The sequence below is a fragment of the Lampetra fluviatilis genome, chromosome 46, assembly GCF_964198595.1.
Source record: "Lampetra fluviatilis chromosome 46, kcLamFluv1.1, whole genome shotgun sequence".
Lineage (NCBI taxonomy): Eukaryota > Metazoa > Chordata > Hyperoartia > Petromyzontiformes > Petromyzontidae > Lampetra > Lampetra fluviatilis.
In genome coordinates, this window is record NC_136320.1 from 7,316,128 (window position 1) to 7,338,267 (window position 22,140).

Here is a 22,140-nt window from a genome sequence, read left to right on the forward strand (position 1 = left end):
AGTACATACAATGGCTATTATTCCCCACGAACTTTGCTTTTTTCACCAGCACACAAAAGCAAAGTTAATAATTCACTCCATTAATAACACTGTGTAACAAAAAAGTTTTGTTCCTGGGTCGTGTTATTTCCTAATTGCTTATGATTCAAAGGTTTAGAAAATGGCTATTATTCCCCCAGAAACTTTGCTTTTGTGACCAGGACAGTGATATTTTGAAATGTACCTATTTTCAATAAGAAAACGTGTGTATTTGTGTCTTTTGTTCACATTACAGTCCTGGTCACAAAAGCAACGTTTGTGGGGAATAATAGCCGTTTTCTATACTTTTTAGGCATGAGCAATTAAAAAATAACACTTAGTACCCAGGAACAAAAAATTGTGTTACATAGTGAATTATCAGGGCCAAATCTATGTCGCAAGGAATGCTCCACCAACCGACACAGCCAAACAAATTAAATTGTCACGTATACCAGCGTTTAACACGCCAATTGTTATTCGCTCAGCTCACTGGTAAGTTGAAGAACAAATCCCCACAACCAAACTTAGCAATTACACACGCGATGTTTCCGCTTGTGACTGCATTAAGCATAATCAGGACAAGGTCTAGAAAGCCAGAGTAACAATCGGAGTCAAACATCTTGGGCTGTTTGCAAACTTTGCAGAATTTTGGCACAAGAACGGACACACAACGTAGCGTTCTTAAATCATTAAGGCCCATGGCATTTAACGTCACATTGACATCACACGTCACGCAACAACAATAATATTCCTCATGTCTACGACTGTGTCGGTGTTCGTGCAGCTGTGCTTCTGCTGCTTTGTATTTCTCCGATGCATTTTAAGGTCGTACTGCATGTTGTTCTGCACGTTTTGCTCCACGTGCCGGAACCTTCTTCACGAACTGAATTCCATTGTGGAGCGAAACGTCGGACACCACGACAATCAACCGCAGTACGACGGAGAAACAAGAACGAAGCAACCAGATAATACGACAGCGAGCAAAAAAAAAACGGTAATTAATTTAACAATTATTATGTCATATGGCATTGTGGAATCTAGGAGCGGTGTTTTTTCAGCGCTGGAATGTCAGGATGCCAGCAGCAATCAGCGTAATGTGGCGTATCGTCGTTAATCGTTGTGATGTCTATTTGCGAAGAGTTGAGATGCAGCCATGAAGCTCAGGGAGGCACACAGCATATGCGACGGTGTGTCCCCGTGGCCCCACCCGCACCGACGCGACCCTGTAATATAATATCGCTATCTAGCCCCCAGCCCCCGCACACTGGCCCTGCTTGGCCTCAAGCCAGATTCGGGTGGCTTGTTGTGACCATAGTGTGGTTCTGGCTCGGCTCGGTAAATGGCCAGTGGAAAAAAAAAACCTCACCCGTACCGCGAGGGCCCCAGACTGGCTTGGCTCACAAGTGCATCTTGCCTCCTCAAGCTCCCTTTGTCATCGTGTTGGTACTCATAGTAAGCTGTCAAATGTAGATATTGTAATACTGACAGAAGTGTGACATTACAGTGGCATTTTTTAAAAACGTTTATATATATTTACGTCTTTCAGTCGTGACACGAATTTTGGAATGTTTTGTTTATACTGGCATTTGCAGTGATAATGGGATTTGGTGTCAGTAAAATGCATTAACCCCATCGCCCCTGACCTTTCACCACTCGTAAATATATGCTATGCAACTGGTGTCTAATTTATTCTCCTAGAATTGGGATTGAAGATTGTTTTCTGTTCCACGTGAACATTTGCATGTTATGTCACTTAAGCGTGTAGTTTGAGATTTAGTATTTAACAAATGTTAACCGCATCTGCATATGTATTCAATATTATTACCATATTTGTTTACCCAGGAAAGCCTCATTGGGTGTCAATACCTTTTTCCAATCGGAAGAGGAGATTTTTCTATTGAGAAAATTTGTATTTTTTTAGTCATCGGATTTTTTGGCCATTACGAGTTAGACTGATGGATGTTTTTTTTTAATTTAGCTATGCAATAAACCAGAGAAGCCAGAGAAAATCCATACAGGGCAGCCAGGCAACGTAGGCATTACGCACAGAAAGGCACCCAAGTCGGGATCGGAACCTATGTCATTTTAGCTGTGAGATACAAGTGTTACCACTGAGCCACTCTGCCATCATATAAGATTAGCAGGGTGACATTTGATTGGTCCTTGGACTAAAACACAGAGTGCTCACGATGTGAAAGGTGTACTGTTCAAAACCACATGAAATAACCGTTGGTTGGATGCAAATTTGAAAATGCAGCAGAATATACATAATCAGTCTATACCCAGGGCATTTTTTAAAAATGTATCTGATGGAAATGAAAAAATAAAGAGGTGAACAAGAACCAGATGGAGTGCTCATTCAAAAAAGTAAATTCCGTAATAAAAAGCAGATAGGAGTGTGCCCCAAGAGGAAGGTTTTCAATCAGTAGGCATTGCTAACTGTAACCTGTGAATTGAGAAACACTTAAAAATAAGACTGGGAGAAAAAAAAAACCTGCTAAGTGCAGAAAGAAATATGGAGAGATGCACAACTGATATTAAACCGAGACGAAAATGAAGACTTTGATCGAATAAAAAAAACGCAAATCAGAAACATCACATTTGACTGAAGAAGATTGGGCTTGAGCAAGCCACGTCATCATAGCTAAGTACGTCTGAGCATGTATGTTGCATGTAAGTTGAACTTCTTTCGCACCGTACATAGCCAACCGTGCTAATCGGAGGTGCGGGGGAAGGACAGCAAACCAAAATACAAAAAGCAGTTCTAAAGAAATTAATTTTCAATCCAGAAGTGGCATTGGTCCAGTTCTTCCCGATTGAGACGCTCAAGAAAAGGACGAAACTGGCCAATGGGAGAGCCTGGTGAAAGAATGGCAGCCAAAGGGGTGGGTTGGGAACGCTGCTGAGAAGACGAGCGCTGTGGATGAAGTGTGATGAATGACAGCGCGAGTGGTGCCACGGTGGCGAGATTTTAACTACCTCTCCTGGTATACAGGAGATGATGAGTTCGATCCCGACCCTGACGCCTGTATACTTGGATTTGCGTGTCTCTCTCCCCGTGGTTGCATGGATTTTTCTCCAGGCCCTCCGGTTTTTTCCCCTCCACATTTAGAGTCGGCGCGATGATAAACCGCTTCGTTGAGCTATCATTTGCGATAGCCAGGTCGCGTCTGAAATAAGGCGACATAGCTCAGTGGGCCTTACCTGGTATAAAAAAAATTGTTTTGTTTAGTTTCATGGATGGCAACTGCGTTCGAATGCTTTGATAGAAAACGGTTAATGCAAACCGTGCGTCGTGAAAGTTCTAAATTCATTCCGCGGTGCTTTTAAAAAATTCCAGCCAGCAATCGAAAACACCGTGAATCCGCCTCCGAGTGCTTTCCCTCCCCCCCCCCTACAAATAGAATGCGGTGGAACGAAGAGCTACGACTTTTAATGGAATTGACTTTTCCTTTAACATTGGACATTTCGAGGCAGAGTTTCAGACATCACAAAAAGCTAATGGAAGTTTTGAGACTGAGCAGGTGCTTTCGTTCACTTACGTATTCTCCCCCCCCCCCCCCAACAAAATTATGCAAGTACGTCTGGTCCATCAAACTGAGCCACTGCATTGATGTCAGAAAGTCAGATTTTAAAAGCATCGAAGTGCCCCTCTCCCCTGAAAATAAAGGAATTTTTTTTTTTTTTATAATCCATGACTTGTATCCTAAAAAGACGTGTTTTAGTATGTACTAGGGATGAGTTTCTGATCTCATTTCTTATCCAGACATCAGATTAAAAATTTTACCAAGTCCATTTTGGGAGTTTATTTTAGATTTGTTGTTTTAAACACATTGCCATTATATTTAAACAAACGATTTGCTGATGCTGCTACTCTAGCAGTGGTGCACACGCACAATTAACAAACAATACCAAACTCAGCACATTCGTCAACAACACTGTTGCCTTAAAAAAACACATGATATACATTTGTATTTGAATGCAGTGTTATTTCCAAACGTGTTCTCTTTTTTGTGATTAACTTAACTTGTTTACACGGTACCGATCCGTATGAAGAGTGTGGCATTTAAAAAAAAACAACGTTCAGTCAGTGAAGCAATGATATTCAAGTAGACATTTGAGAATTTTAACAGGAATAATATGAGCAAATTTTACCGTCGAGGGATAATACTTTTTTGTTTACATGAAAAGCCAAGATGTGGAGACGTCTAGGAAGTGATGTCACTTCCTGTGATGTCACATTTTCAGATAAATCCGAAATGAACAAAACAATTGAAAATTCATGCTAGTTTTCGTTCAGTCGATCCAAGTTTCAGAAAAATAAAATAAATCTGCAGCACATCCCCCCCATATGTATGTTTTGGTAAACTGCTCATTAACCTCCGGTGGATACTGATGATTATGAAGCCTTTGATTCATTTTCCTGAAAATATGTAGAGTTTCATTTCAAATTGCAACAATCACTGCTTAAACGCCTTTTAAACACAGCGCTGGCCGTTCGTGGCTATAAAACGCACAATAGTGTCTTAAAAACACAATGTCCAAATTAACTTTGATTTCGTGGAGAATGATAATTCGTCAATTAACCAATTACAGCCCTTCCTCTTACCACTGCTGGATGATGGTCCCTTCCTCGTCGTGTCGGTCGACCATACTTCACCACGCTGGTTAGTGCCATTTTTTGAGGGGGAGATGGGGAGAGGGTTGAGGACCGGTTGACACGTCACTCGCCACTGGTGTTGGCCGTGACCGGGTCATCGAACGCAGGTCACAAAGTTCATGGTGCAGTGCGCTAACCGCCGCGCCACCACTTCCACTCCCTTCGCTGAAGGAACGTATAACAACCACTGCTGTTACACGTTCCTGATTCCTTTAGCTGGTATCATCTGAACTGTTAATTGGTTGTCAGTTTTTATCATGTAAAATTTCTAATTGTATTATTCTTACTGTTTGATATTTTTTTTTTACTGATATCACCAATAAATGTGTTTTTATGGCAAAAATATGAGCATCTCACCTGGAGCTCCCATTCCCTAGGCATTCGACTTACCTGTCTCCCCCCCCACCATGGTCACGTGACGTGATCACGTGGCCTCCGAAACGTGGGCCAGTTCAAGATATTTGACTCGGAATGTTTGCCCATGTTACAATTCAGCTAAATGTGCAATGAGAAACAATAAAAAACCGACACAGTATTCAGCCAAGTTTGAATGCTAAGCGAATATTCCACGCAGCCTTAGTATTCTCTGGCCCGCCCCTACTGGACATTTATGGAAAAAAATAGCTTTTTAGCTCGTCGTATTCCGCCACTATAAAGATTCTGATTGAGATTTACCCAGGAAATCTCTCTACACTGAGTCTCGAGACTCTTTTGGAGGAGGGTCCTGCATTAGAATATTTTAACCAATTCCTTTTTTAGCATTTTGCCTCTGAGAAGACGGGGGTGGGGGGGGGCAACTCTGTACGTCTTGGAAAATGCAGCACTCAAGACCGGGTAGTATACATATATTTGGGAGCCAGCAATCATCTGCCTAAATGTTTTGCCATAATACGCAACACAATGTCAAACGTGCCGAGTGTCTGTGGCTATACATGTGGCCTTTCATGAAGCACCACCGTGGAGGAGAGGGTTGGGGGATCACGCACGCTCTGCGAAACTCCCCGTGGGCATCGAGGTGGAGCCATACCCTGGCTTGCCAGAAGAAGGCGGTCGACCAAACGTGGAGCCCACCTGTTCCGTCTGTACGAGACAAGCGTTGCCCCTTCACGCGCGCGAGTTTTCTCTGCGTGCTCCGGTTTCCTACCACAAAGTGCTTCCTCGTGCCTCCATCGCGCAAACACCGGTGGTCATCCTCGCAGCAACGGCTTTCAGCTCGCCATCGAACAAAGACGGTGGTCAATGCATCGCACGCTTTTGCGGCCATCTGGAAAGCTCTTCCTTCCGATATTAGGAAGCCACTTGAGCTATGCACTTTTAAAGCATCATCCAGATTGAAAAAAAAAATCTTTAGAACTGCTTTTTGTGTTTTGTTTGTTGTTTTTCCCGCACATCTCTGATTAGCACGGTTGACTACTTACGAGTGAAAGAAATTCAACATGATACATACAAACACTAATTAATTGGCCTATAACACCTTAATATAGAGAGGCCTGCAGAGCTTAGGCAATAGTTGGCACCAGCTCACAGCCGTGCTGCCTTTTCTGCTTGTCTGTGCTTTTACGTGCCTCCGAGTTATTTTCTCTCTCTCCCTCTTCGAGAGCGAGCGAATAGTTTGCGGTGCGTCACAAGTTGAAATTATTCGGCGAGGTGAGCGACGGACGGTGCGAGACTGCGGGCTCTCTATGTGAGCACGTACATCTCTCTGTGGGTGTCTATGCGAGTTCTAATGATTACTGCGGTGAAGCGGAGTCCACCGCTCACACCACGGACTGTCGGGGCAAGTAGCACCTATGAAGGCCGGCACGCTACACGAGAGGGTCGGTGGCCAGTACCACGCTCGGCCACGTTTGCCTCCCCAGTGGCGATGTTCACACACCGCACCAAGTGCTCATTTGAGGCTGAGTGTCAACCTAGGCGGAGGCCAAGGACCGATTGAGATAATCGCCACTGGTGTTGGCCGGGAGCCGGAATCAAACTCGGGTGGCCTGGTTGGTAGTGCGACGCGTGCGCTAACCGTTGCACTGCGACCGATCTTTGGCCCCCGACAGGCTCATTTGCAGGGGACGCAAAACGCCCGGGGCGCCATCGAAATGGCTTCTCCAAGCTCGGCATGCATTTATCAACACGCCCATTTTTGTTCACGAATTCCATTAAAAAAAAAACACGATGATGTTTGCGTAATCCTCCAACCCTGCCTTAATTGCAATGTTATCCAGGCAAGTGCAGCAATGGCTTTTTTTCTTCTTTTAAGATTGCTTAAAGCTGTCTTTTTTTCTTTTTTTAATTATTTACCAGACCTAGTGTGTGCTGCCTGTTGCATGCTAAAGCATTTTCCTTTTAATATATTGAAGTCATCTGCACCTGCTGGGCATGAACTCCAATATGTTGGGCACATTTTTTACTTTGAATCCTTTGCATATAGAATACACGGTATAGTACTATTCAGCCAAATGCGTGTATCCCCCACATTATTAACAACATTCAAATTAATTCCACAACTTTTCTTAAAATAAAGTGCTCATCAAAAGCTTCGGGAGGTTTCAGAATTCTTTTTTAAAATCGCTCTTTTTTTAGCAATTATTTTTCTTCTTCTAGCAAAGCAAATCTATATTCCCGGGTTCCATCTGAGAAACTTCAGCAAAACTTCCCAAAAAAACCTTTGCTTCATCGTTCCGAGACAAATAGCTAGTGTGAATTATAAATCACAAAGTCCGTTACACTGCTGCGTGGCTTTTCGCGGTTGTGCTGCTCTCTCGATTTGCCTTCGGTATCGTACCGCGCGCTGTTTGGCGCGACGTCCGACATTTCGCTCCACACGTGCCGGGACCTTGTTCAGGAACCGGGCGCTTTGGTAACTCTGCGGGCAGAGCAAGACGTGTCGGGCGTCGTGCCGAACAGCGGGACGTGCTTCCTCTCAGTTCCCGAAGAAGCTCCCCGGCCTTCCGGAACGTTCGCAGCAAAAACATCGGACAACCCAGAAAAAAAAAATAATCGGAGGGCTCCCTATTGGGTCCATAGTCTCGATACGTCCGGCGACCACCACCACCACCAGCAGCAGCAGCATCGGCGCGAGCAGTGCGTGACCGCGCGGGTATGAGCCGCGCTCAGAGTTTGGAGTTTTTGAGCTGGTCCATCAGTAACACGAGCTCCTCCCTCCGCGTCGTCACGCGCCGCAGCTGCTCCTTGATCTGCTCGATCTCGCAGTCGAGCTCCGACAGCTCGCGCAGCACCGACACGTGTCCGTCGGCCGGCAGGAAGCCCTGTCTCTGCCGCTGATGCTGCTGCTGCTGCTGAAACGCAACGGGAGTGGCGCTCGCGGACGAAGCGATCGCCGCCGGCGAACCCGAGTCTGGCGACGGGGCCGCCGCCGCGGAAGCCACCACCGGGTTCCGCTTGGGCGCCGACAGCCGATGGCCCCACGACGCCTTGGAGCCGGCGTAGCGGCCATGGCCGAGGGCGGCCGCCCGGCGAGGGGCGGACGCGCTGGCGAGGAGGGTCTCGCGGTACGCGTGGCGCTGCAGCTGCAGCTGCTGCTGCTGCTGTTGCAGCTGATGCTGCTGTTGCTGCTGCTTGCTGGAGCGGCGGGGAAAAGTGCGCTGCAGGGCGTCGGAGTCGAACTCAGCGCTGTCGGGGACGAGGCTCAGGTCGCGGTACACGGTCCTGTCGCGGAGAAACGCACGTCCGTTTGCGTTTGTGGGGACAACGCCACTGGGGAGACAAAGGCGGCCGTGCGTGGTGCTGGCCACCCATCCCCTCATGTGCTATGCCGGCCTTTATAGGTGCTCAATAACAGCACTTGCCCCAACAATCTGTCAAGGCTATATGGGGGATCTTTGTTTTTGTGTGGAGTGGTGGTGTAGGGGTTAGCGCACTGCGCTACGAATCCGGCGACCCGGGTTCAATTTCCGATCACAGCCAACAGCAGTGACGATTATTTGAACCTGTCCTGGGCCTCCCCTGGGTCGACTCAGTCTCAAATGGGTACTGGATGTGGTGTGTGATCATTGCCACTTTGGAGACAAAGATAGTCGGGCGTGGTGCTGGCCACCTACCCCCTCACGTACCATGCCGGCCTCTATCGGTGCTACTCGCGAACACGTGGTAGGCAACAGAGGGACAGTGTAGGGAAGTCCACTGTTGTACTCTACGCTTTCACGAGCTATGTTCCATATCTTCACCAACTCGCACTGACCAGCGTGGTGAAGTGTGGTCAAATGAGAATCAGGAGTTCATCATCCAAGTAAATTACCCATTGAGCTAGAGGGCTCTCTTTTTTCAAGGGTGACTCGGCCAGCAGACAGACACGGCAGCAAGAGTTCACCAACACGAAATAAAATATGTAAATAATACATATGTATAAAGCCAAATTATATTACGAAATAATTACGTGTGTTTGCCTTTGCAATGTTTGACCCTCGATGACGTCCGTTTCAAAGAGTACAGAGATAATAATCTCCATGACCCGCAATTAGTCTGCAGAAAGGCGCTCATTGAGCGGTGGATTGACAATTAGATAAAGTCCTTATATATAATTAACGTACAGCGTTGTCGGATGCTATCAGCATGAATGACGCTGCATAAAATAAATAAATACACATATATCGTGGGACCTTTTTTGGCAGTATCAAAGCGTGAAATATCTGAATGGGTTTTACCCTTTCTGGCAACGAAACACAGGTGTTAAAATGTTCCAACACCAAATACAGTAGATACATTTTGTAAGGAATTATTACAACAACAACAACAATGCTGTCGCGGCAAGAGGCAGGTGTGCATGAGATGTAATTGTGACAATTAATGGCAGTGTTAAACCATTATTTTGGTTTATTGTTGTTTTGTTTAGACCCAGCGATAATTTAAGAAACTGGTCAGGGATGGTCTCATTTGTGGGAGTGACCCCGGGGTCACCAGAAGGGGACAAAGGGCCATGAAGCGGAATACGGACGATGGGGGACATCAAACAAACGCAGGAGCCGAACGACCGCGTAGCAGGGGAAATAAAAACACACCGCACAAATATATAAATATAGAATATCAAATAAAACAACCTCAAAGCATACATCGTTGGCTTAGTCAAATTACGTGTAAATAATTCATGGAAAAATGAAGTTTTAAAAACAAATATTACGACGTTTTTTGTATATTTTTTTTGTATCTTTTTCACTTGTTTACCCAAGAAAGCCTCACTGAGTACAACGACTCTTTTTGGGGAGGATCCTGCCAAGTTTATTGGCAGCAAGGGGGCGATGTCCGTTGACATATTGTTTCTGGTCAGATGTCTTCCTTGGTAAAACAAAATAAAAAAATCTATTCCCAAATGAGTAATCTCCAGGTAACTTTCCGGTATTGGAATGTTTGGCCAATAGCAGTTACAGTGAATGGTTCTTATTTTTTTCCCGCACCTACGATTACCACGCATGGCTATGTACGGTGCGAAAGAAGTTCACAACAACTACAGGAGGAAACCGAACAACCTGGAGGACACCAATGAAGAAATACAGGGGCAGAGGGCATACAAATGTAACGTCGCCTAAACGTTGCTATACATAAACAGTCAGAGAAGACTCTGACAATCATGTATGTTTTGCACCCAGAATGGGTAACACAATTTAATCAAATATATCGCTTCACAAATGTAACAATCGGTAGCTTGTTGTTTACACCCCTCCGCTTATATATCCTATAACTTCCAACGGAGCTCTCACAACCCATCCGCTCCCTCTCCTCTCCAGGCTTAACTGCCTCCAAACTGCTATTTCGCCCCCTTTTATCTCGACTCTCACACTCCCGTAATTGCCCCAAACCGACAGCCTCGTTGCTGCCAAGTTCACGCTGCCCCGACTGACAGCTCCCCGCCGACCGCACTCCACGTCACACCCACGAGCTTTTGGGAGTGGGTGCCCCTGTCCACTCAGTGGTGCTGATAACGTTCGCAATTCAGCACCATGAGGTCGGGATCACCCCCCCCCTCCTCCACTTTATCACACAGACTCTCAATGTACACCAGGAGAGTGTTTCACTACAGACTCCAAACGGACCAGCACACGATTCGGGAACTGAACCGATGTGCTTTTAGCTGTTGAGGTACAAGCTATTAAAACAAAAACTATAAACTAATAATATTTTACCAGGTAAGGCCCCCTGAGCTGTATAGCTCTTTTTCAAAAGCGACCTGGCCACAAATGATAGCTCAACAAAGTGTCCGGTCATCATGTGGGAATTTACATAAGCCATTGACTTTTAATTACTCTTGATTCGTGGCTTGCTTTGTTTTCTTTCGAAAGCAAGGCACGTTGCTCACTCAAATAGGATGTGTATTTTCAGCGCGAGATGTGCCCGGCTGTCGGGGTTAAACCGCTGCCGCTGCTATGCCCTCGCATTACATTAGCGGAGTGACACATGATGTGGCCTGTGGGCTAAAACACAGAGTACTCGTGATGTGGAAGGTGTACTAAATTTTAAAACCACGTAAAATAATCATCGGCTGGACACAGATTTGAAAATGCAACAGATGAGAATGTATCGGAATGAAAATCATGAAATAAAGAGGTGAGCAAGGACCGGGAAGGAGTGCTCATTGACAAACAAATCCCGTGAACGAAAAGCAGATACGAGTGTGACCCAAGAGGAAGCGTTTTCAAAGTGTTCCCATTGCGGCCAACCTGCTATACCCAATCAAGATCATCACGACACTATTGGGTACACAGGCCAGGATATGCATCAGCTAGGTTGTCAAGTGAGGTCATTAGTGCCTTAGCAAGGATGGGGCGGGCCCGGTGGACTGCCTCAGGCATCCCTCCCGAGAGGTGATGGGGGGCACCGCTTGAATGGGGAGCCCGATTGTTGGTGGGAGGGGTGGGGAGGGATGGGGGGGGGGGGGATGTAAGGATGGCACCTTGCCCCGGAGTGCCAACCAAAGTCTCGCTACGGCTCTGAGAGTCGTGGGCACAGAATCGGTGGGAGTGTGTGACTTGTGATCGTGCTCGGAAGAGGCCTGGAAGCTGGGGGGGGAGGGGGGGTGCACGGTACCTGCTGTTGTTCATCTCGGTGTTGTGATGCAGCTGGGTCTGTGGCGTCTTGGCCTCGGGGGAGTCGAGCGTCACGTGGAAGCTCTGTCACGGAGCGGGAGCAGGCAGCGTTCACATGATTAGGACGATTCGCGCGAGCGAGTGATGCCTGCCCATTTCTCTCTCTCTTTCTCTATGTCTCTCACTCTCACTCCTGTGCGTGTCTCGCACACCCTTTAGAATATCACTCCGGGCCACTCTTCCTGACAACCGCTCCGAATCAGTAATTAGACAAGGTCCCCCTTACGCATAACCACGTGAGAGGGCATTGAGGCAAACGTTTTCTTTTGCAAAGGGAGATTTAAAACGCGTGAAATGTCACCATCGTCATCATCGGTCACGATCAATCCACTGCTGAATGAGTGTCTCCCCACGCTGTTGTCAATCTCATTATTCTGCGATCTGACAAGCCACGCAGCGCCTGCGACGTGAGCTGATTTCATCGCTCCATCTCCCGCTCGAGATCCTCTCCAGCGCGTTCCATTCCTCCGCCACCGCTCCGCTATAAGTCTCGACCATCGGCCATTGTCTCTTCGTGCCGTGACGCGCGTCCTGCCCAAGGCCAAATTTATTTCGTAATTGGGATGTCCGACGACCCTAAGCTCCTGCACGTTTGCTGATCCGTTAATTTCTTTGTCCGCCTCTCAGCGTAACTCTGAGCGTGTGCCTCTCCAAGCCTCTTTGGGCACTTTGCGAGATTTCGTTCCGTCAGTATTTCACGAGCGACCTCAGTTTTTGTTTTCTTTCGAAGAACAATTTTAAATCGAAGCAGCGCTGTCGTTGCACGCTGAGCGCGAACGTTTGCCCCTCTCCGTGGGCGCAAATGAATTCTCAAAGTTTCAGTTCCTCCACAATCACTGCGGCGACCCTGCTCTCCGGCAATGTGGGTCGCAGAAAATAAAATGCGAGACGCACAATGGCACGCGACGAAAAGGGAACGCTTCGAAATGAAAAATCAAATGAGAGATATACTGAACCGCCGAGCGATATTGTTTTAGAAAGAGCAAAGAGCATGAAGTAAAAAAAAATACTAGTGATCTATTAACTGCGCCAAGCGGCAGTTTAAAAATGAAATAATTCAGGTTAATTAAAATATAATTAGCGTAATGTGCTATATAAGCTGTCTGCGTTAATGGTCTCTAAAAAACAATTGTCGTAACGACTGGCCATTAGAGAATCGATCAATGAAATGAAATATTATTGCGGTGGCAGGGATGAAGAATGTACCACAGAGGCAATATCATTCCACCATAACTGGTACAATATACATAAGGTACCTTTAGAAAGCCCCCACATACAAATGGATTCTCGAAAATCCATACAAATAGGTTATCAATCCCCTTGTTTGTTGCACTGAATAAACGCAATATTAAAATGTAATGTAATTTACTTCAACTTAATGTACGCGAGGACCAGGGTGGGACATTCCCTGCGGTCATCTTATGGATGGACTTGTCCCCTGCCATAGGAACAGGGGGCTCATGGAGGCGAACAGAGGTGAGCGCCGGCGTGACGCGGTGATGACGCGTGCGCCTCGTAGCAAGAACGACCTGGGTTCGATGCCCGACCCGGGCGCTGGTTTGCGATTGCAGTTTGTTGTGTGTTCTCTCCCCATAACAAAGGCTCAGTCCCATTTACAGCAGCCGCACCTTAACAACCCTGGCACCTCCCAGTTCAACCGGTCTACACAACAAAGACTCATTCCTAGCAGCAGCCTCAGCCGCACCAACCTCACAATAATAATACAACATTCCGATCCAGGTGCCTACCTTGGCTCCTCCCCCCCTCAACCAGTATATATACAAGGACGGGTCTCTTAGAATGTATCTTTACTTGATACAGCAATCGTGCTGTGACGGTTCCACCTGAAGACGGAAGCTTGTGTTGTCTCCGAAACGTCGTGATTTTAATTTTACTTTTATAAATTTTTATTTTATTTTTACCTACGTGACTTTATCGAAAAAAACCTAAGAGTATGTTCTCTCCCCCTCATTATGTCTTCACGTGTTTTCTCCGAGTTCTCCGGTCCCCTCCTGTAGCTATAAAAGGAGCACCATGCAATGGAACTTGGTTTGGCCAAACATCCCAATGCTGAATCGTTACCTGGAAATAGCTCAGTTGGGATTAGACTTGGCAACATTGCCCAGCAGATTGGGAATACACCTGGCAGGACCCTCCAGCCGCCCAGAAGATTGGGAGGTCCACAACAGATTGTGGTATAAAGTCTGCACAATGCAAACTCAGGTAGAATATTTCATATAATCGTGGTGGGGAGGGGGGGGCTTTTGACTTGGGCATAGTATGCCGACCGATTATGAAATCGATTCGGATGACTGGCATGTGGCATCCCAGGCAGATGATGAACGTGGAGTTATCAGGACGGAGACCGAGAGGCAGGGCCTAGATAGAGGTGGTTCAGAGTGGTCAACCAGGATGTGAAGGACTGTGGAGTGGGCGTTGAGATGAATGAGTGGTGAAATATGTATGTTGAACTTCTTTTGCACCATACGTAGCTAACCGTGCTCATCAGATGTGCGGGCGAAGGGCAACAAACTTAACACGAAAAGCAATTCTAAAAAATACTTTTCAATCTAGATTACAAACATTGTATAGCTCCAGTGGTTTCCCAATATCAGAGGTAAGAGCATTCCAGACGGCTGCAGAAGCGCATCTGAGAGTGAACGGTGCCGTGACCGTCTTTGTTCGATGGCCAGCCAAAGCCGCTGCTACGAGGATGACCGGAAGTTCGCGTGATGGTGGGAAGGCAGCCAAGATCCCCCGCATGAGCTGGACAAATCCCAGGAGAAAATTAAAAGTAAGTCAGCCAATTAGGACCGTAATTCAGATGAGAACAACTTGTGCACTTTTCCTCGATAAGGCAGAAATGCCTAATAAAATACCACGCACCAACGACGATGCTGCATTACAGTTTCATGCGCGCGCGCGCGTGTGTGTGTGTGTGCCACCATCGACTCATTCTGTAAACGATGTGTGCGTCTCTTAACAAAAAATCAACACGTTCATCAATTTTTCATTCAGGGCAGTGTTTTTCTAAGAAACCTGCCCAGTCTTTTCTTATCTGCACTCAGGCACCTTAGCCAACGGCAGATTCACAACAACAACAACAACCTCCCCATGTTACTTAAAACTAAAGATACTCTTCAATTGACACCAATTATAGATTAGCATTGTTATTGTTATTATTCGTATCGGTTACCTGGCTGGTGTAGTGCCCCGACATGGACTTGCCAGACGCTCGCCTCTGCCTCTGGAGGCCGAAGCGATGCATCAGCTGCTCGACGACCGCGGTCAGCAGGGCCGCCGCCGCCCCGACGCACAGGAAGATGAAGAGTCCCAGCAAATGCTTCAGTCCCATGTGCTGGCTCTGAAAGGCAAAGGGAGAGCACGCGGATTTACCGGGGGGGTGGGGGGGGGGTTCTGCTCCTGTGTGCAAGGGAAACGGCGGTGTAGCAGCGCTACGAACCGGGGCGACCCGAGTTCGATTCGCGCTGACGGCCAACAGCGGTGACGATTATCTGAACCGGTCCTGGGCATTCCCCGAAGTCGACTCAGCCTCAAATGAGTACCTGGTGCGTGTGTAAACATCACCACTAGGGAGACAAAGGCGGTCGGGCGTGGTGCTGGCCGCCCACCCCCTCGTGTGCCGTGCCGGCCGTCATAGGCGCTACTCGCTAACAGCACTTGCCCCAAACAGTCTGTTAAGGCTACACGGGGGGGGGGGGGTCTTTGTCTTTTTCTGTGTCAGTTTTTGTTTTCCGTGTGCTTTTATCGACGTTGTCATTGCTTATCCCACAAGTCGGTCCGTCCTGCTTTGCGCTTTATGACAAGCAGCACGCCGATGTCGTGTTCAGGGGCCAAGTTCATTATTTCGCTGGAACTGGTTCTTGTCAAATGCACGTCTCGTTGTTTTGTCAACGGTCACGATGTTTTTTTTTTGCCATTGACGTGATCACCGCACACATCCTGAAACGTTGCTGTGGTGATAAAAGACCGGTGTATACAGGGGCCGACCATAAATTACGTCACGCACCTCGGGGGGTGGGGGTCAGACATTTGTGACGATGTGTGACGAGGGGGGTGGGTGAGAAATGTGACGTCACATCAAAATGCGCAACTTTAAAATAAATATAGACAACACGTTCTACTTAATTAAATATACTTTTTAATGTTTTATCCTACATCAGAGTGCAGCGCCACATTAAATACGCACTACAATGACAATAGCTTAAAGCGATTTGCAGCATGTTTTTTTTGGGGGGGGGCAGAGCTTTGTGACGTCATATTTGAGGGGGGGTCTGACTTTTTGTGACGCTGTGTGACGAAGGCAGGGGGGGGTCAAAAATCGTCCAAATCGCTTGACGTCATTTATGGACGGCCCATAGTTGTAATGGGTTCGATTGAGGCACGCACTCGATTTGGAGCCAACACTATTTGTTAACACACACCACCAACGTGAACACTAGACACATGGTAGAACCACCGTTCCTAATCTCACTAACACTTGGGGAACACTACACAGCGTGACCAGGGCAGGTGACTGCTGCCTGGTCACGAACGACGATCAGAGACTTGAGGATGTCTCATGGCGTCTTCATCCCGGATTAAAACAGCCCAGCTCCCCGTTCACACCCCGCTTATAACCACTCCAGCGTGGCCGGCTCCACCCCAGGCCACGCCCCCCTTCTCGATCCTTCCGGAAGGTCTGGGCCCCCAACCACGTGACCCCCCAAGCTTCCCCCTGGGGCCTCTGCCCCCCCCCCCTTTATCCGGTCACGTGTCCTGTTGGGTTCACGCGGAGTGCCACGGCCTGACACGACCCCCGTGACATCCGCCTACAGCCCCAATACCGAGGCGACACGGTAGTGACGTCATGTGTCCCTACGCTCGTACAGTCCCGACATAGTAGTGACGTCATATGTAACTACACAATTATTACCGATGAATATACGCAAACATCGCTAACACCATTATCATCATCATCATTCTGTAGTTCAGCATCAGTCAACCACCACCATCATTACTGTTATCATCAGCATCATCATTATAATCATAAATTAAGCACCATCACCATTACCACCATCGTCATAATTGTTCACTGCACCATCATTATCATCGCCATCCACATTTTGTCAATCACCACCACTACTAATAATTATCATGAATCAACTCCTACCATTATCACTTGCAACATCATCACCATTCTGTATTGCAGCATCAACATCAGTCATCCACCACCATCACCACTACCAACAGTTTCCATTATCATCATCATCATTCTGTGGTGCATCATTATAATCATCATGATCATTCTGTGGTGCATCATCATTATCATCATCATTATCATTCTGTAGTGCATCATCATCACCATCATCGTCATCTTCATCAATCGGCCAAAGCCACCACCGACTACCATCAACATCTTTGACTTATTTTTGCATCATTAAATAATAACAGTTTTTATTTGATCTATTCACGTTTTTAATAAGACGCAGCAGACACAACAAAGGCCTTGGAGCGCCGTACAGTGAAATGTATTGGAGAAGAAAAATCCAGTTCATCTCACATATGATAGAAAATAAGCGTTGGTTTTTTGTTTATTTCTAAACGGGAGAATCTCAGCGGTCAGGCGCAGAGTTCTCCAGGCAGAGCCTTCCGAATCTGCTGGTGGTGTTGCCGTCAAATCGACAGCACCACCACCACCAGCAGCAGTAGCAGCAAGCATCACAACTATCCGACAACCGCAACAGACACAAACCCTCGCTCACACTCTCTCAGTCTCCAGTCCATTTCGCACAGAATCACAACGCGAACCCCATCACGCCGGCCCGGTGATCACATTTAAAGTCTCGCGGAATCACAGCGGCAAAAAATAATAAGAATGAGCGCCGCGCGACACAACTGTGTTGTGTGAGGGTGGGGGGGGGGAGGTATTGGGGTGTTGGGTGGGGGGCAAGAGGGGGGGCTCCCACCTCTGGAGGGCCCCCCCCCCCACCCCCAAATGCTCACGTCTTTTGATTTGAGTCCGTGTTGCCCACAGGGACCCGGCTTGTACCACTTGTCGTGTAGTGCGCCCAGGTCCCCGTTGAGCCTGTACGTTTGAATCAGGTCCGAGATGTTGGATGTCAGCCCAGATCCCTTTCTCAGTCCGATCCCGTATTCTGCAGCGGCAAAAGGGAAAGAAGGCGGTAATGCAAAACAAAAATCGTCGTAAAATCTGGTGCGGGGTAAAGGTGCGGCCCCGCAATTGCTCGCCGCCGATACGCGTGCGGGTATTGTTTTTAAATAGACGCGAGTGTGAGCGGCAAAGGAGCAGCCCGTGCCACTTCTGGTGGAAGTGAACTCGAAGAGAATCCCACTAGAAGGGGCAGTTTGCCTACTCTTCCACACTGGCCACACGTCTTGGAATAGGTCGCAAGTACCCACACTCTACCCCACCAAACGGAAACCTGCCGATTGTCTAAGTCGTGGTGCACCCTATTTTTACCGCTCGGTGGACAGAGCCGGGGAGATATGATTTTCGTCATTATTTTAAATTGTTTCTCAAGGACCCAGAATACAAGCGAAACTTTGAGGAGGAGGGAAACAGCAGATCGCGAGCGTGTAACAGCGATACGCTGTTAACGCCAGGGACCGATCGAGGCCATTTGAGTTCACTGCAGTAGCGGAAAGAGATTTAAGAATCTTGCATCGTTGTTGCAATTGCCTCACCATGAGATGGAACCGAAGGCACAGTGGGCGGTGTGCGAACTAACCATCGTACCGTGGCGGCATCGCCCTAAATAACAGGTTCAACAATAAAAATATGAAGATTCAAACGAAATCGGTGTTGCTCCAAATTGTTTTGTGTGCGACCGTAACGCATGCTCCAGGGCAGTGTCGGAAACGGCCCACCACGGCGAGTGCGGAGATTCTGGTGAATTCGCGCATATCCGAAATTGACATGATGCGATTTTTATTTTAAGTATACACAGTGCTGCAAAAAAAATGTTAACACTCACATGGGACTATCATTTTTAATGGGAAAATAAACGGATTCTACACTGTAACGTTACGTATGTTAATAGCCTCAAAAAGTCAAAGTCTCCACTTGTTCGCCATCATTGTCAACGCGTGCCCGGAATCTTCTGCAGGTGGTCTCCAGAGCCCGGAGGCACATTTCTTGTGGTTTTGTTGCAAATTCTCGGAAGTGTTGACATTTTTTTGAAGCACCCTGCATATCGTTAACATTCTATTCTTTACCGGAAATTTCGGTTTGGACGCACGAACGACGTCACCTCAATTTCGTGACATTACGAACCCTCCGCCGAACCTAAAACAGGATTACATTTCCACGCGGGCGAGTGTTTAACGGCGCCGCCAATTGTTATCGTTTGTTTCAGTTCGCCCGCCGGTGGAAAAATTGAACGAAGCGATCCTCGTGGTCAAGTTGAGCGTTTTGAGATCTCCCCAAACCCCTGCCTCTGGATTCCTCCCCCGCATTCCTCCGTGAGTAAAAAAACACATCTTGTGGCGCGTACACATTGAACGTCAAAAGGACATTTTGAGGCGTGGGAGAACGTTCTGGACCTGCTCCGACTGGACACCTGTGAAAAAGAACTTTTTAACTCAACGGATTCGTCCTCCAGTTAAAAAAAAAAACATTCCAATTCTGACTTACGGAACCAACGATGAGACTGCTGAGGCTAAATCTGCCGTCGCTTCAACGGATGAGTGTTCAGCTATTGTTGGCTTGAATTCTGATTCATTTTATTTTTTATGACCTCTCATATGGGAGATGAGTCAAATCCTACGCTTGCAAATTGCTGTTACCTATCTCGCATGTCTGGAAGTTCACATTTTAGTGTATAAATTCACATTCATGTCTGTGTCTCTGCCTTTCTATCTCTTCACACTTCTGTCTATATTGTCATATGTCTGTATATATATGTCTCTAAACGTCTGTCTCCGTGTCAGCGTAAATACGTGTGTACCTGAATATCGCTCTCATCACATTTCAATCTGTCTCTCCGCATTTCTGCACATTTGCCAATCCGTCTCTGTATATCAGTATAGGAATACTTATTAATAACGGAGGAATCCAATGAGCTAGAAGCTCTTTTTCACAGACGTCCAGCCGGACACATGTCTCTGTCCGCCCGTGCGTCTCTCTCTCCATCTCTCTCAGCACGTCTGTCTATCGCGTCTCTCCATCCCTCTGCCCGCCCGTCCGTCCGTCGTATCCGACGACCGGCCCATGGCGTAGCTCTCCCCCTTCCGGAGAGAGAATGAAGCCGGTGGCGGGGGGTGCTGGGAACGCCGCACGTTCAACATCCATTACGCGCGAGGCTGACGCGACGTAAATAAAACAGAGGATTAGGATAAATGACACAATGCGGACGGAGGCGCATTTTGGGTCAAGATCATCCATTGTGTACGCGCGTGGGCATTCTCCACTTGAAGAGATTCGCGATTGATTCGTGGCCCGCGATAGTCGGATGCTCCAAAAAAACAAATCCTCGTCAGGTCACTCACGAATGCAACTTTTGTTGATTTCCAAAAGAGCTTTTCGACGTCCGTGATAATAAACGGTTCCTCAACTTTCAGGTTTTCGTCGGGAGTTTCATTATAAACCTAGAAACATGTAAGCTATAATTCTGCGGCAGCTATCTTGCAAGTAACCAGAGCGCTGTTGATAACAATAAATCGCATTCACAAAGCACCTCTATGCAAGCCACTCAAGGTGCTGTAAATGCCAAGACATAAATAAATGAAGTATTAGCCAAGGGGAGGGAAAAACTAAGAAGTATAGAATCTAATTGAGAGAACAGAAAGCAATAAATAAATAACTGGACCTTGAGGTGAGGTTTAAACCACAGCCAGTGAGCAGCACAACACTGGGGGAGGGAATTCAGATGGCATGATCAGAGAGTGTAAAGGGATGTACAGGACAGTGGCTATAGGTATGTCAGTTTCCTTAACAAAACCGGATTATTTCCACGATGGGAGTTCAAATCCCGGCCAGGGGTCAAATATTTTTTTTCCCGTGGGGCAGACACCAACGAGAGCACGTGCCCAGCTCATAGGAATTCAAGAGTTGGCTGCCTCGTGATACAAAAGGAAAAAGACGACTCCAACCCGTTGCCACAGGGAATGTCGACTCACGTGAACGGATGAAGCCCCCCCCCCGCAAGGTGAAGATCCCACACGGGCAACTTCGGCACGGTTGTCTCATCTAATGCTTAGAAGGTGATGGACCACGTTAATAAATGCTCGGCTTCAGCTGGGTTGTGAATGAAACCTCTCATCGTAGCTCATGATACAACTGTGATGGACCGCAATTATTTATACGACTGCTATGAAATGGTATGATTGTTCTTACACGTTTGGATCATTTTCACATCAATCGTGAAATCTAAATGAATCCAATACTTTATTGATTACTTTTTTTGCTTTTAATTATTCATGCGTGGTAGGATTAAGAACTCCCCAACAAAAAAATATACACAGTATTTTGAGTGAATATGTTTTGCAGTTGTTCCAGTGATTGGTGATTGAACTAAGACTATTGATTTGCAACAACAGATGACACGGGAGTAGCAGAGAGGGCATGCAGATTGACTGAATTATTAATTTGAAATCGTAACTTTGCTCCGGCTTTGAATCTTGGAATCATTTAAGGTGACAAATGAGTGAGTATTATTGCGAAGTAAGAACAGGTCTTTCCAAAAACAGATGTTGTTAAAACATATGCTCAGCCAAATCACGCGAATAGATACACTTGACTTAATAACACATGTTATGTTCAGCCATGTTTCAATCCGCTGCTGGATGAAGTCATTCCCATGTGCACCTTCGTGATGGAGGATGTCATCTCATTCGTATTCTTACTCTTAGGTTTTTTCGGTAAAGTCACGTAGGTAAAAAATTAAATTAAAATTAATAAAAGTAATAATAGAAATAAAATAAAATAATAAATCACGACGTTCCGGAGACAACACAAGTCTCCGCCATCAGGTGGGACCGTCCCAGCTAGATTTACTGTATCAAGTGAGTATTTTTTACCTACGTGACTTTACCGAAAAAACCTAAGAGTATGAATCCTTGCAGTCACGAAAGCTTCAAATCTAGAACTCATTCGTTTTATTTGTAATTCGTACCGTTGTTTGTACGGTTATATTCACTCCGTCCGTTTTACATGTTTAAATAGTGTAACATGAGCATGCACGTTGCACAACTAAGACATCATCTGGATGAATTTTGGATGAATTCGCCGTGAGCAAAAGAATGTATTTAACATCATTATTCGATGCATACCTAGACGGACTAATGGACGGTCGAGCGGTGGAGCAGTGGTTAGCACGCTGACCTCCCGAGCCTGGTCACGTGACTTTGATT

At 46.7% G+C, this 22,140-nt stretch overlaps 1 protein-coding gene across 1 annotated transcript in view; it reads right to left on the bottom strand.

Annotated features, from left to right (window-relative positions):
* Positions 1-3,976: 3,976 nt before the first annotated feature.
* LOC144947732 (glutamate receptor ionotropic, NMDA 3A-like) overlaps positions 3,977-22,140 on the bottom strand; it is an 83,563-nt gene continuing 65,399 nt past the window's right edge. Inside the window, exons 6-9 of the mRNA XM_078877062.1 lie at positions 17,773-17,924; positions 14,963-15,130; positions 11,708-11,790; positions 3,977-8,338 (exon numbers count right to left, since the gene is read on the bottom strand). Of these exons, the coding sequence (XP_078733188.1) occupies positions 7,783-8,338; positions 11,708-11,790; positions 14,963-15,130; positions 17,773-17,924 (959 nt within the window). The 3' untranslated portion in view covers positions 3,977-7,782. The remainder of the gene's footprint in view (positions 8,339-11,707; positions 11,791-14,962; positions 15,131-17,772; positions 17,925-22,140) is intronic.